Below are 12,829 nucleotides of genomic sequence, written 5' to 3'. Positions count from 1 at the left end.
AGACAGTGCTGATGAAACGGAGGCCAGGGAGGTAGTCATGGCTGAGTGTGGCAGTACTGGCACACCCTTGCCCTCCATCACATTAACGCATTACAGTCCTTACACTTGTAAGTCAGGGTCCATTCCACACTGCCGGGGTTCCTTTTCTTTCAACACCACACAACACCACACAACACCACACAATGACAGTCAGACTCCAGGGTTATCTTCAACATTTTTGGAAGTGCATTTGAACAGCAAGGTGGATTGCTGGTGAGGGGAAATAGAGAAAAAAAAATCCATAAATCTTCAGCATAGCGAGTGTGAACGAGCTGAGTGTGACCTGAGCGTAAGTGTGAAAGGCGGTAAGTGTGACTTGTGATTCAGTGAAGAGGTATTTGGAAAGCCTTTAACAAAAACCTGTGTGAATTGGTGTGAGTTGCTGAATTGGGAGTAGCTATATTCACAAGGGGTTAACTTAGGGTGGGGGCTCATAATTAAGGGTTTATAAGGGGCAGCTGTTTGGGGCTCAAGTCCTTTTTGGAAGTGCATTTGAACAGCAAGGTGGATTGCTGTTGAGGGGAAATAGAGAAAAAAAAATCTCTATAAGTCTTCAGCATAGCGAATGTGAACGGCGGTAAGTGTGACTTGTGATTCAGTGACTTTGGAATCAGGGAGTTCCCAAGGGAGGAATTGCTGTCTGTTTTTTATTAATACTTTGCATTTATTTTTTATTTAACGTTTCTGTGTGGTGCAATCCCCATTAGCAAATGTGCTCCACTATTGTTAATGCCATCCAGTGCACACCTTGCCACATGTATGCAGTCCTTGATCAGCCGGTCGAGGGTGCATACTGCTGTGCGAGATGTGAGCATGTTGAGCATTTGGAAGCCCAGATTCTGGATCTAAATGTGCAGCTGGCAACACTGAGATCCATAGACAATATGGAGAGGAGTCTTCTGCTCACTGAGCAGACGTTCAATGGGATAGATGAGGGGGGGATGGTAGGATGGAACTGCAGGACAGTGAAGTAGCAAGCTGGGTGACAGTTAGGAAGCGGGGTAGAGGGAAGAGTGCCAGGGAGGCTAGTCCTGACCTGGCACACCCCAATAAGTTTGCTAAGTTGGCAGATGAGGGGGGTGCCAGTACAGGGGTAACACTGCTGCAGCCAGGCATGTCCTCTGAAAGCCGGAGGAGTGACTGCTCCAGTAAGGAGGGAAATAGGAGAGCAGGGCAGGCCAGACAGGTGCTGGTAGTGGGGGACTCAATTATTAGGGGAACAGATAGGGCAATCTATCACAAAGACAGGGATCATCGAACGGTGTGCTGCCTACCTGGTGCTCGAGTCCGACACATCGCTGATTGGGTGAACAGATTACTGGGAAGGGCTGGTGAGGACCCAGCGGTCATGGTGCACATTGGCACAAATGACAAAGTTAGAGGTAGGTGGAAGGTCCTTAAAGATGATTTCAGGGAATTAGGCTGCAAGCTGAAAGCAAGGACCTCCAACCTGGTATTTTCCGAAATACTGCCTGTACCACGTGCCACGCCAGAGAGGCAAAGGGAGATTAGGGAGGTTAATAAGTGGCTCAAGAATTGGTGTAGGAAGGAGGGGTTTGGGTTCCTGCAGAACTGGGCCGACTTCTCAGTTGGCTACAGGCTCTATGCTAGTGACGGGCTGCACCTCAATGGGGAAGGTGCAGCTGTGCTGGGGGAGAAAATGGCTAGAAGGGGTTTGTTATAAATCTCCAAAAATACTGGAAGCAATGGAGAATATCCTCGTAAAGCAAATAGATGATGCTGCGACTCAAGGAGAACTCATTATTATGGGGGACTTCAACTACCCTGAAATAGATTGGGGAACAGAAATCTGCAGTTCCAGCAAAGGTAATCGTTTTTTTGACAACTATGAGAGACAATTACCTTTCACAACTGGTTCAGGACCCAACAAGAAGGGGGGGCACTGCTAGACCTAATATTAACCAACAGGCCAGACCGCATAGCAAATATCAGGGTTGGGGGTCACTTGGGGAATAGTGATCACAAAATAATACGTTTTCATGTATCCTTTAATAAGATGTGTAATAGAGGGGTTACAAGGACACTAAACTTCAGGAGGGCAAATTTCCAACGGATGAGAGAGGATCTTGGTGCAATTAACTGGGACGATATCCTGAGACATAAAAATACACAAAGAAAATGGGAGACGTTTATTAGCATCCTGGATAGGACCTGTGCACAGTATATACCGTATGGGTATAAGCATACTGGAAATAGGAGGAAACCAATATGGCTAAATAGAGCTGTAAGGGGCGCAATAAGTGACAAAAAGAAAGCATTTAGAGAATTAAAGGAAGTAGGTAGTGAGGAGGCATTAAATAAATACAAAATTTTTTATAAATTCTGTAAAAAGCAAATCAAGGCAGCAAAGATTGAGACAGAGAGACTCATTGGCAGAGAGAGAGTAAAAATAATCCAAAAATATTCTTTAACTACATAAATAAATTATCGTGTTGGCCCCCTTAAAAATAGTCTGGGTGAAATGGTGGATGAGGAAAAAGCCAATATGCTAAATGACTTTTTTCATCAGTATTTACAAAAGAAAATCCCATGGCAGACAATATGATCAATGATAACAAAAATTCCCCATTAACTGTCACCAGCAGGAAGTATGGCAGCGTGTAAAAATCACTAAAATTGACAAATCTCCGGGCCCGGATGGGATACACCCCCGAGTACTGCAGGAATTAAGTACAGTCATTGATAGACCATTATTTTTAATCTTAAAGACTCCATAATAACAGGGTCTGTACCACAGGACTGGCGTATAACAAATGTGGTGCCAATATTCAAAAAGGGGACAAAAACTGAACTCGGTAATTATAGGCCAGTAAGCTTAACCTCTACTGTGGGTAAAATCCTGGAGGGCATTCTAAGGGATGCTATACTGGAGTATCTGAAGAGGAATAACCTCATGACCCAGTATCAGCACGGGTTTACTAGGGACCGTTCATGTCAGACTAATTTGATCAGCTTCTATGAAGAGGTAAGTTCCGGACTGGACCAAGGGAGCCCAGTGGGTGTAGTGTATATGGACTTTTCAAAACCTTTTGATACGGTGCCACACAAAAGGTTGTTACATAAAATGAGAATAATGGGGATAGGGGAAAATATGTGTAAGTGGATTGAGAGCTGGCTCAGGGATAGGAAAGAAAGGGTGGTTATTAATGGAGCACACTCGGACTGGGTCGCGGTTAGCAGTGGGGTACCACAGGGGTCAGTATTGGGCCCTCTTTTTAACATATTTATTAATGACCTTGTAGGGGGCATTCAGAGTAGAATTTCAATATTTGCAGATGACACTAAACTCTGCAGGGTAACCAATACAGGGGAGGACAATTTTATATTACAGGATGATTTATGTAAACTAGAAGCTTGGGCTGATAAATGGCAAATGAGCTTTAATGGGGATAAATGTAAGGTCATGCACTTGGGTAGAAGTAATAAGATGTATAACTATGTGGAAACAATACGGGGAGTGGAACGATTGGTTGTGGAAAAAATATGGGGAGCAGGAGGGGAATGGTTGTGTAAAGAGAAAAACAGTATGGAAAAGGGGAAATGGCTTTAGAAACCGGTTGCGTGGAGGGGAAATGTATGAGAACACAGTCTAGAAACAGTATGAGGAGCGTGGGAGGATGGGTGTGGACACAGTGTAGAGGGATGTATGAGGAGACAGTATGGAGAGTGAGGGGGAATGTATGAGGAGACAGTATAGACGACAGGGAATATGTGAGGAGACAGTATAGAGAGTGTAGAATGTGAGAGGAAACAGTATGATGAGTAAGGAGGGAATGGGTGCAGAAACAGTATGAGGATATGTATGAGGAGACAGTATCGAGAGTGAGGGGGAGTAATACACGAGGAAACAGTATGGTGAACGGGGAATTGGAAAATGTGCGAGAAGATAATATGTGGATGGAGTAGGAAATGTAGGAAGTAACAGTATGAGGAGCAATGGGGAAACTGGGTGCAGAAACAATATGGGGAGTGCAAAGGATTTGTGAAGATACAGTATGGAGAGCGATGAGGTAAATATGTGAAGAGACATACATGGGAGACTGTATTGTATATGGTAGGGCTATAAAGAGGGGACAGTATGCCATTGAGGTGGAGTTTAATGAGGGGGCACAATATAGAGACTAGGCAGTATAGGCAGACTACAGTATGAGAGGACTGTGTGAAGAGGGGGTCCAGTATGGAAAGGAGAGGGAAGTCTTGAGGGTATGTATCATAAAAGGGACAATGTGTGGGTCATATTTTGTGTGGAGGGCACAGTCAAGATCAATTATGTATTCAGTAGCACAATGTAGGGAAGATATTTTTATTCAGGGTCATTATAATTGCACTGCTATTTTTAAGGGTGTCAGGATGTGCTGCAGAAGGACAGAGAAGATGGAAGTCTGCAGAGACAAACTGTGGATGTGAAAAATCACCAAGGCATCTTGACAAGATGAAGAAGAAAAGAAAGAGAATGACTCTAATCAGAAATGTCATCTACAAGGTGCCTGAATGTAAATGTTTATTTGTGATACTGACTACCCATCAATACTGTGGTTCCTGAAAGGTCTGTAGTCGGAAGATGGCTGATAATAACAACTCCCAGTATCTCCGTACTGTTATGGAGATACTGGGAGTTGTAGGTTCATGCAATACAACTGTATATAGGGATGAACTGATATTTCAATAGATGTACCATGTACTGATGGTAGTTCTGGTGCTTAATTCATGTACTGATGGTGGTTCAGGTGATATATTTATGTTCTGATGATGGTTATGGTGACGTATTCCTGTACTGCTGGTGATTCTGGTTATGCATTTCTGCACTGGTGGTGGTTTTGGTGATGTATTTCTGTACCAATAGAGGTTCTTGTAGAAAATGCAAAAATAAGTCAGCCCACCCATAAAAGAATCCAAAGACAGGAAAACCAGCAGTGCAGCAGGAATACGAATCGAATGCAAAAAAAAAATCTGGCTTCAAGGATCCTATAAAAACTGAAGTTTATTGTAAAAATAGGAAACAAGCATAACTGTCACAACCCCATGGAGGGGGGAGAATAGTCTAGCAGACCCGTTACAGACCGCAGGGTCCTTAGTAATTGGCATTTATACTATTGCTAACTATTTTGAATATTTTTACTACGAGCTTCAGTTTTTATAGGATCCTTGAAGCCATATTTTTCTGCATTCAATAGGGGTTCTTGTGATGTGTTTCTGTACTGATGGTGGTTCTGGTAATGTAGTTCTGTACTTCCGGTGGTTATGTTGATGTATTTTTGTGCTGTTATTAGTAGAGTTCAATATTTTGAACTCTATATTAAATCAGCCATCACTGTGTGGAAAGATGAGGGCACAGCGACACGGCACAAATTGATTTACATGTATGTCAAAAGTCGTAAAGGGGTTACACTGCAAAAAACTGCAGCAAAAATGCAATAATTAAAGGAGATTGTTATTATGCAGCTCAGTGCGGATCCTGCAGAAAACAAAACATTATTTCTGCACCGTGTGACCACGGCCTTACAGACACAGAAAGCCAGAGGTCGTATAGAGAAGATTCTGGGACATGAGAAAGTTCTATCTGCTCCGACTGTGAATGAGGAACACAAATAACTCCATAGGTCCCAACCGTCCCGGATACAGCGGACAGTCCGGGTTTGGGTCTCTGCCCTGCAGTCTCGGGGGTCTGCTGAATGCCCCTCACTGCCCTCATGTCCCCTCCGACATCTCCTCCTGCTGGGGCAGAAACACGTGGGAAATGTCTGTGGCCACAGGGGGCGCTAGAGGGGAAGAAACATTTACCCAGAGCTGAGCAGAGATTCTCCCTCTCTCTATTCTGTGACCCTGTGGAGTTCTGCTTCCAGGACCTGTGATGATGTCACAGTCATGTGATCAGTCACATGGGGGAAGGAGGAGGAGGATGGAGGCTTGTAGGAAGTGAAGGGTTTTCTGTGTAGGACTAGGAAGAAGCAGCGACATGTAAGAGCTGAAGGGAGAAGTCTGCACTGGTGAGCGGTAATGGGGGAGCAGGGACTGTGTGATAGAGGGGACAGGACTCAGTCCTGGGGGGCACCGGGACTCTGCACATTAGGGTACAGCCGGCTCCACATGTAAGAGCTGAAGGGAGAAGTCTGCACTGGTGAGCGGTAATGGGGGGGCAGGGACTGTGTGATAGAGGGGACAGGACTCAGTCCTGGGGGGCACCGGGACTCTGCACATTAGGGTACAGCCGGCTCCACATGTAAGAGCTGAAGGGAGAAGTCTGCACTGGTGAGCGGTAATGGGGGGGCAGGGACTGTGTGATAGAGGGGACAGGACTCAGTCCTGGGGGGCACCGGGACTCTGCACATTAGGGTACAGCCGGCTCCACATGTAAGAGCTGAGGGGAGAAGTCTGCACTGGTGAGCGGTAATGGGGGAGCAGGGACTGTGTGATAGAGGGGGCAGGACTCAGTCCTGGGGGGCACCGGGACTCTGCACATTAGGGTACAGCCGGCTCCACATGTAAGAGCTGAGGGGAGAAGTCTGCACTGGTGAGCGGTAATGGGGGGGCAGGGACTGTGTGATAGAGGGGACAGGACTCAGTCCTGGGGGGCACCGGGACTCTGCACATTAGGGTACAGCCGGCTCCACATGTAAGAGCTGAGGGGAGAAGTCTGCACTGGTGAGCGGTAATGGGGGAGCAGGGACTGTGTGATAGAGGGGGCAGGACTCAGTCCTGGGGGGCACCGGGACTCTGCACATTAGGGTACAGCCGGCTCCACATGTAAGAGCTGAGGGGAGAAGTCTGCACTGGTGAGCGGTAATGGGGGGCAGGGACTGTGTGATAGAGGGGACAGGACTCAGTCCTGGGGGGCACCGGGACCCTGCACATTAGGGTACAGCCGGCGCCACATGTAAGAGCTGAAGGGAGAAGTCTGCACTGGTGAGCGGTAATGGGGGAGCAGGGACTGTGTGATAGAGGGGACAGGACTCAGTCCTGGGGGGCACCGGACCCTGCACATTAGGGTACAGCCGGCGCCACATGTAAGAGCTGAAGGGAGAAGTCTGCACTGGTGAGCGGTAATGGGGGAGCAGGGACTGTGTGATAGAGGGGACAGGACTCAGTCCTGGGGGGCACCGGGACTCTGCACATTAGGGTACAGCCGGCCCCACATGTAAGAGCTGAGGGGAGAAGTCTGCACTGGTGAGCGGTAATGGGGGGGCAGGGACTGTGTGATAGAGGGGACAGGACTCAGTCCTGGGGGGCACCGGGACCCTGCACATTAGGGTACAGCCGGCGCCACATGTAAGAGCTGAGGGGAGAAGTCTGCACTGGTGAGCGGTAATGGGGGGGCAGGGACTGTGTGATAGAGGGGACAGGACTCAGTCCTGGGGGGCACCGGGACTCTGCACATTAGGGTACAGCCGGCCCCACATGTAAGAGCTGAGGGGAGAAGTCTGCACTGGTGAGCGGTAATGGGGGGGCAGGGACTGTGTGATAGAGGGGACAGGACTCAGTCCTGGGGGGCACCGGGACCCTGCACATTAGGGTACAGCCGGCACCACATGTAAGAGCTGAGGGGAGAAGTCTGCACTGGTGAGCGGTAATGGGGGGGCAGGGACTGTGTGATAGAGGGGACAGGACTCAGTCCTGGGGGGCACCGGGACTCTGCACATTAGGGTACAGCCGGCCCCACATGTAAGAGCTGAAGCTGGAGGAGCTGAGTGTCAGGTAATGGTGGCACCGAGAATGAGAGGAACGGACCGTGTGTGATAAGAGAACATGACTGAATCCTGGTGGATGGAATTAGCAGATCTTATCACCCTCTAGGATTCCGCCACAGCCATATATGTGGTGTGCGGCTCTGCAGGTGGAGGTAGGTGCTGGAGATTCCCCATTACTGGGTGCAGGGGACATTAACCCCCTCAGTGCTGAGCCTGTGGTAAATCTCTGTATGTGACTATAATGGACTGTGTGTTATACCGGGGTCAGGACGGGGCCATGACTGGATGTAGTGATCATGTGACGCCGGTAACAGCTCCGGAGGTTTCTTACATGGGATCTTTATGATGTTACATCATCTTTTTCCCATTCAGGTCCCTACAATATCGGATCCTCTCAGTGAAGATCTATATAAGAGAATTCTCCTGAGTGACCCTACAAGGATGGATAGGGACAGGGACAAGATGGCGGAGAGGATATTACACCTCACCCTAGAGATCCTCTTCCGGCTTACTGGAGAGGTGAGAGATTCTGATGACGTCACATTACATCATTCTTATCTATGGGAATAACAGATTTACAGAACTGGAGAGGTGAGGACTCTGGAAATGTCTGTAGTGAGGTTTATTAATGCGTCTCTCCATAACCAGGATTACACAGTAGTGAAGAAGACCTCTAGTGAGCGCTGTCAGGACCCTGTGTCTGAGGGATGGGGAAGACCCCTGAGCCCGATCACGGGGCCTCCACCTCACCCCCTGATACATGAGGACATCAATGACCAGAAGACCCTAGAACTCACCTACAAGATGATTGAGCTGCTGACTGGAGAGGTGACACTGCTGGGAATGCTGGGATATTATACAGTAACGCTATGGAGGGATCGGGGGATGACGGTATCATTGTATGTGTCAGGTTCCTATAAGGTGTCAGGATGTCGCCGTCTATTTCTCTATGGAGGAGTGGGAGTATTTAGAAGAACACAAAGATCTGTACAAGGACGTCATGATGGAGGTTCCCCAGACCCTCACATCACCAGGTAATAGACAGGACTAAATACACACGGCCTATAATTATCTGTATGTAGAGAATTAATTCAGTCCCTGTATGTGTTTCCTCCAGTTCTATCCAGTGAGAGGACAACACCAGAGAGATGTCCCCGTCCTCTTCTTCCACAGGACTGTAAACAAGAAGATCCCAATGTTCCTCAGGATCATCAGGTAGATGGAAAGAAGGTGTCATGAGATCTCTATGATGTCTACAAGCTGTGAAGGTCTTTTGTTCTGTCTGGTTTTATCTACCAGTATTATACACTGAGTGGCCAATTAAATAGAGACATTTTCACATTTCCATCTGAAACTTGGTAGACATTAGTCTGTGTGATTGTATTTCCGAATGGGAAGATTGAGAAATCTGAATGATGTTAAACGACTTCTTTCTTCTACTCTCAATCTACATCTAAACTCTAACAGCACCCAAGGGTATATTTGTAGATTAAAGCTCTCTATTTATTGCAGATTTTTCTGCACACCTAATATATTTCCTCAAGTTCTAAGAATCTGCAGTACATGGTGCCAAATCCTCAGCCTACAGAGCTACACATAGGAGATATGCACTAGCATTACAGATACATATTGGTTGATTGGCTCACTCAGCTGCTCACAGAGGTAGACACAGAAACGTTTCTCATCTTCCACTGGTCTATTTAAAAAGGTACAGCATAAACCAGTGTAAAGGTAACATAGGACAGCGGAGCGAGCTACCAGGGCAGTGGGGTACTCGACACCGTGTCTAGTCTCTCTTAAGGGGGGATGCGACCCGGTCTGTGGCCCTGGGCACCCAATAAAAGGGGAATTGTCTTTAAAGGGATATTGTAAGTGAGTCTCGTGACGCCATCTGTGGTGTTCGGTCAATAGTAGGACCGACGCTGCTTTAAAGGGGTCCTCTGGGGATGTTGTTGCAGCAAAGATGGTAACGCTTCCCACAGGTGAAATGGGGTCCCCAAGGGGTCCTAGAGTGTAAGGCGATGATGGTGTATGCCGGGCAATAAGTAAAGGACACAAGTTGTAAATCTTTACCTGGTTTACTGTAGTTGGAAGGCCACAGTCCAGGGTACCAGGCACGGATGGTGATGCGGCTCGGAGGCAGTGGGAGAATCCCTTTTCCAGTTTAGGTCCGTGAGCCTTTCCAACTAGCGCCGTTCTATGTGAGGTCCCTGCTGCCTGAAGCTTCCTGGCAAAGTCCTCTTTTCCCCTGTCCTGGGATAGGTAACTGCATGACGGGCAGCTTGAGCCGTTTTACAGGGACTCTATCATGCCCCGGGCTCCTCAGGTGCTGCTGTATCTCGGGTGTGGTGCGGGTCGTTCACTTAAAGTTCTGAGCCCTCCGGTTTTGCCAAGTGTCGTACAGTTCCACTATAGCCTCGAGCTCACGGTACCCAGTATTGCGCTTTGGCTATGAGGGTGCCCGGTCACAGTTCCCCTCTGAGCCCTGTTCCTCTCCTCTGCTCCTTTCCTCTGAAGCTCCACCACATACAACCCTTCGGGTCTTTCTCCTTCCAGAGGCTGCAGCTCCCACGTAGCTGCTGGGCCTCTCAGACTTCCTTCTCCTTCTGTGTCTCTATCAGCCTGGCTAACTCCTCCTCCAGATTAGGACCTATATCCATATTTGAGGGAAGCCCCCTGAATCCGGGTCCTGAGCTCCCCCTCCTGGTCTGGATTTGGAATATGTTGCATGTGAGTGCCTTACCTGATAAAGGGAATTCCATTGCCTCTGAGCATGATATCACCCTCCCCGAAAGGAAGGCAACATCACTGTAACACTTGGCTACCTGGGGTGTTGCAACAGTCTATGTGGCTGCGGGGATCCGCCCACTCAGGGTAAACAGCACGGTTCAGCTCTCTTTACCATAAAACACAGCTCTGGAGCTCTCATCTCCAGGCACACCGAACACTGAATTACTTTCTAACCCCCCCTGGGGTGGAGATATGGTTAACAGTCTCACACCTACTTTTCAGCTGTTCATAAAAAAAAAAACCAAGCCGTAAAACGGCCGATTAACTGCTCTCAGCACTTAGAGTGCTGGATCATTTTCCCCAGGTTCATATCAGTAAGGCTAACATCCTCAGTAATACATATCTCCCCTCCAGTGCTTTACCAGTGACCTTGTCACTAATATATACAGTGAAGATCAAAAGGGTAGCAATGTTTTGAATTATTTACTTTCATGCTCCATATCTCATTATCCACTTCTGCTTTGAATGTGAGACTACCATCATTTTACAGACAATCATCTTGGCTATCTCATACTTAAATTTGACTTGCAACTATTTAGCGTACGATTAGTTATGCAGATTCCTGTCATGTCACTGCATTGTTACTATTTTGCTCCTAAATATTTAAATGTCAGTTTTTATAATTTTGTTAGTATTTTTTAAATCCACCTTTTGCTTTCATCACTGACTGAATCCTTCTGGTCAATTCTCAGTCAGATTCAAACATGTGTTGACCGAATTTGATTTCAGTTTTCTTCTACACGTTCCCAAAGTTGGTGCATACTGGATGACTCACTTGGGTACGTATACAGTTTTTTTTCTTCAATTCTACCCACAAGTGTTCAATTGGGTTAAGGTCTGGGGACCGTAGGGGCCATACCAGCACCTCTACTTCACTGTCATTGAACTATTTCTTCACCAATCTTGACATATTCTTCGGGTTGTTGCCCTGTTCGAACACTGTGTTGTCCTTTTCATACTTATAGTACTCGAGTGTCCAAAGTAACTCATCTTTTAGGATACTCACATATAGGTCAGAATTGAGACCACCTTCAATCCTGGTCAAATATCTAATGCATTTGACTGTGAAACAACCCCATATCATCAGGCTTCCTCCAAGGAACTTGACATTTTCTTCAATTTCTCAATCCGTTAGACCCTTTTTCCCTCACTTTTTTCAGACCTATTTGCACCCATCAGAGCCTAGTCTATTAACATTTGTGTCATCGCTCCAAACGCCTTTTTCAAATCTTTATATGTCCACTAGTGATGAGCGAGTATGCTCGCTACTTGAGATTTCCTAGCATGCTCGGGTGTTCTCAGAGTATCTTGGGCGTGTTCGTAGATTATGTTTGTGTCCCCGCAGCTGCATGATTTGCGGCTGTTAGACAACCTGAACACATGCAGGGATTGCCTGTTTGTTAGGGAATCTCCACAAGCATTCAGGCTGTCTGGCAGCCGCAAATCATACAGCTGCGGCAACATAAACATAAACTACGAGCACGCCAAACTACTCGGAGGACACCCGAGCATGCTCGGAAATCTTAAGTAACGTGCACTCTCGCTCATCACTAATGTCCTCTTTTCGTACTTGTTTGCAAACTTGAACTGACTTTTCTTATGACAATATTGAAGATGAGGCATCTTCCCCTTTTTTTGAGCCACCATTCCAGATTTGTTAAATGTGCGTCGCACGCTGCTTGCATCAATGTCTGTGATCTCACTGATATGAAGCATACGAGCCACTTACACTGATGTGTTTGCCGCACCAAAACTGATAGACCTGTTGTTGACTTGGAAATTTTGCCTGGATATCCACCTATTGACTTTTGAATGGATGGACGGACTTTAGTATTTTTCCAATTGTCATGACACTCACATGACGCAGTTTGGCAATTTTCTTGGCCAAGAGACCGCTATCAATGAGCTGGATGATGCTGTTTCTCTTTTCTTGGGAAATCGTCTTTGTGGTTGCTCTTCAATTCGAACCAATGACTTTTCACTTGGAAATCAACATATAATACACTGAGCTATTAGGGATTGTGAGAACAGGTTGTATTTTGTAGTATTCAGGAACAAAAATATTTTTCCACCTGCAGGAGCAAAACAGTAGCACTGCAGTGACCTGAGAGGAATTTGCATGACTAATCATATGCTAAAGAGCTGCAAATCAAATTTATGAATGAGATAGCCAAGATGATTGCCTATAAAATGATGGTAGTGTCACAATCAAAGCAGTAGTGGATGGTGAGATATGGAGCCTGAAAGTCAAAAGTTTAAAACATTGTTACCCTATTGCTCTTCACTGTATACAC

At 46.7% G+C, this 12,829-nt stretch overlaps 1 protein-coding gene across 1 annotated transcript in view; it reads left to right on the top strand.

Moving 5' to 3' along the window:
* Positions 1–12,829, top strand: part of LOC143768150 (uncharacterized) — a 94,149-nt gene that overhangs the window by 49,553 nt on the left and 31,767 nt on the right. Inside the window, exon 8 of the mRNA XM_077256837.1 lies at positions 7,852–7,897. Within this exon, the coding sequence (XP_077112952.1) occupies positions 7,852–7,897 (46 nt within the window). The remainder of the gene's footprint in view (positions 1–7,851; positions 7,898–12,829) is intronic.

Source organism: Ranitomeya variabilis, chromosome 4 (genome assembly GCF_051348905.1).
Source record: "Ranitomeya variabilis isolate aRanVar5 chromosome 4, aRanVar5.hap1, whole genome shotgun sequence".
Lineage (NCBI taxonomy): Eukaryota > Metazoa > Chordata > Amphibia > Anura > Dendrobatidae > Ranitomeya > Ranitomeya variabilis.
This window is presented reverse-complemented; position numbering and strand designations above follow the sequence as displayed.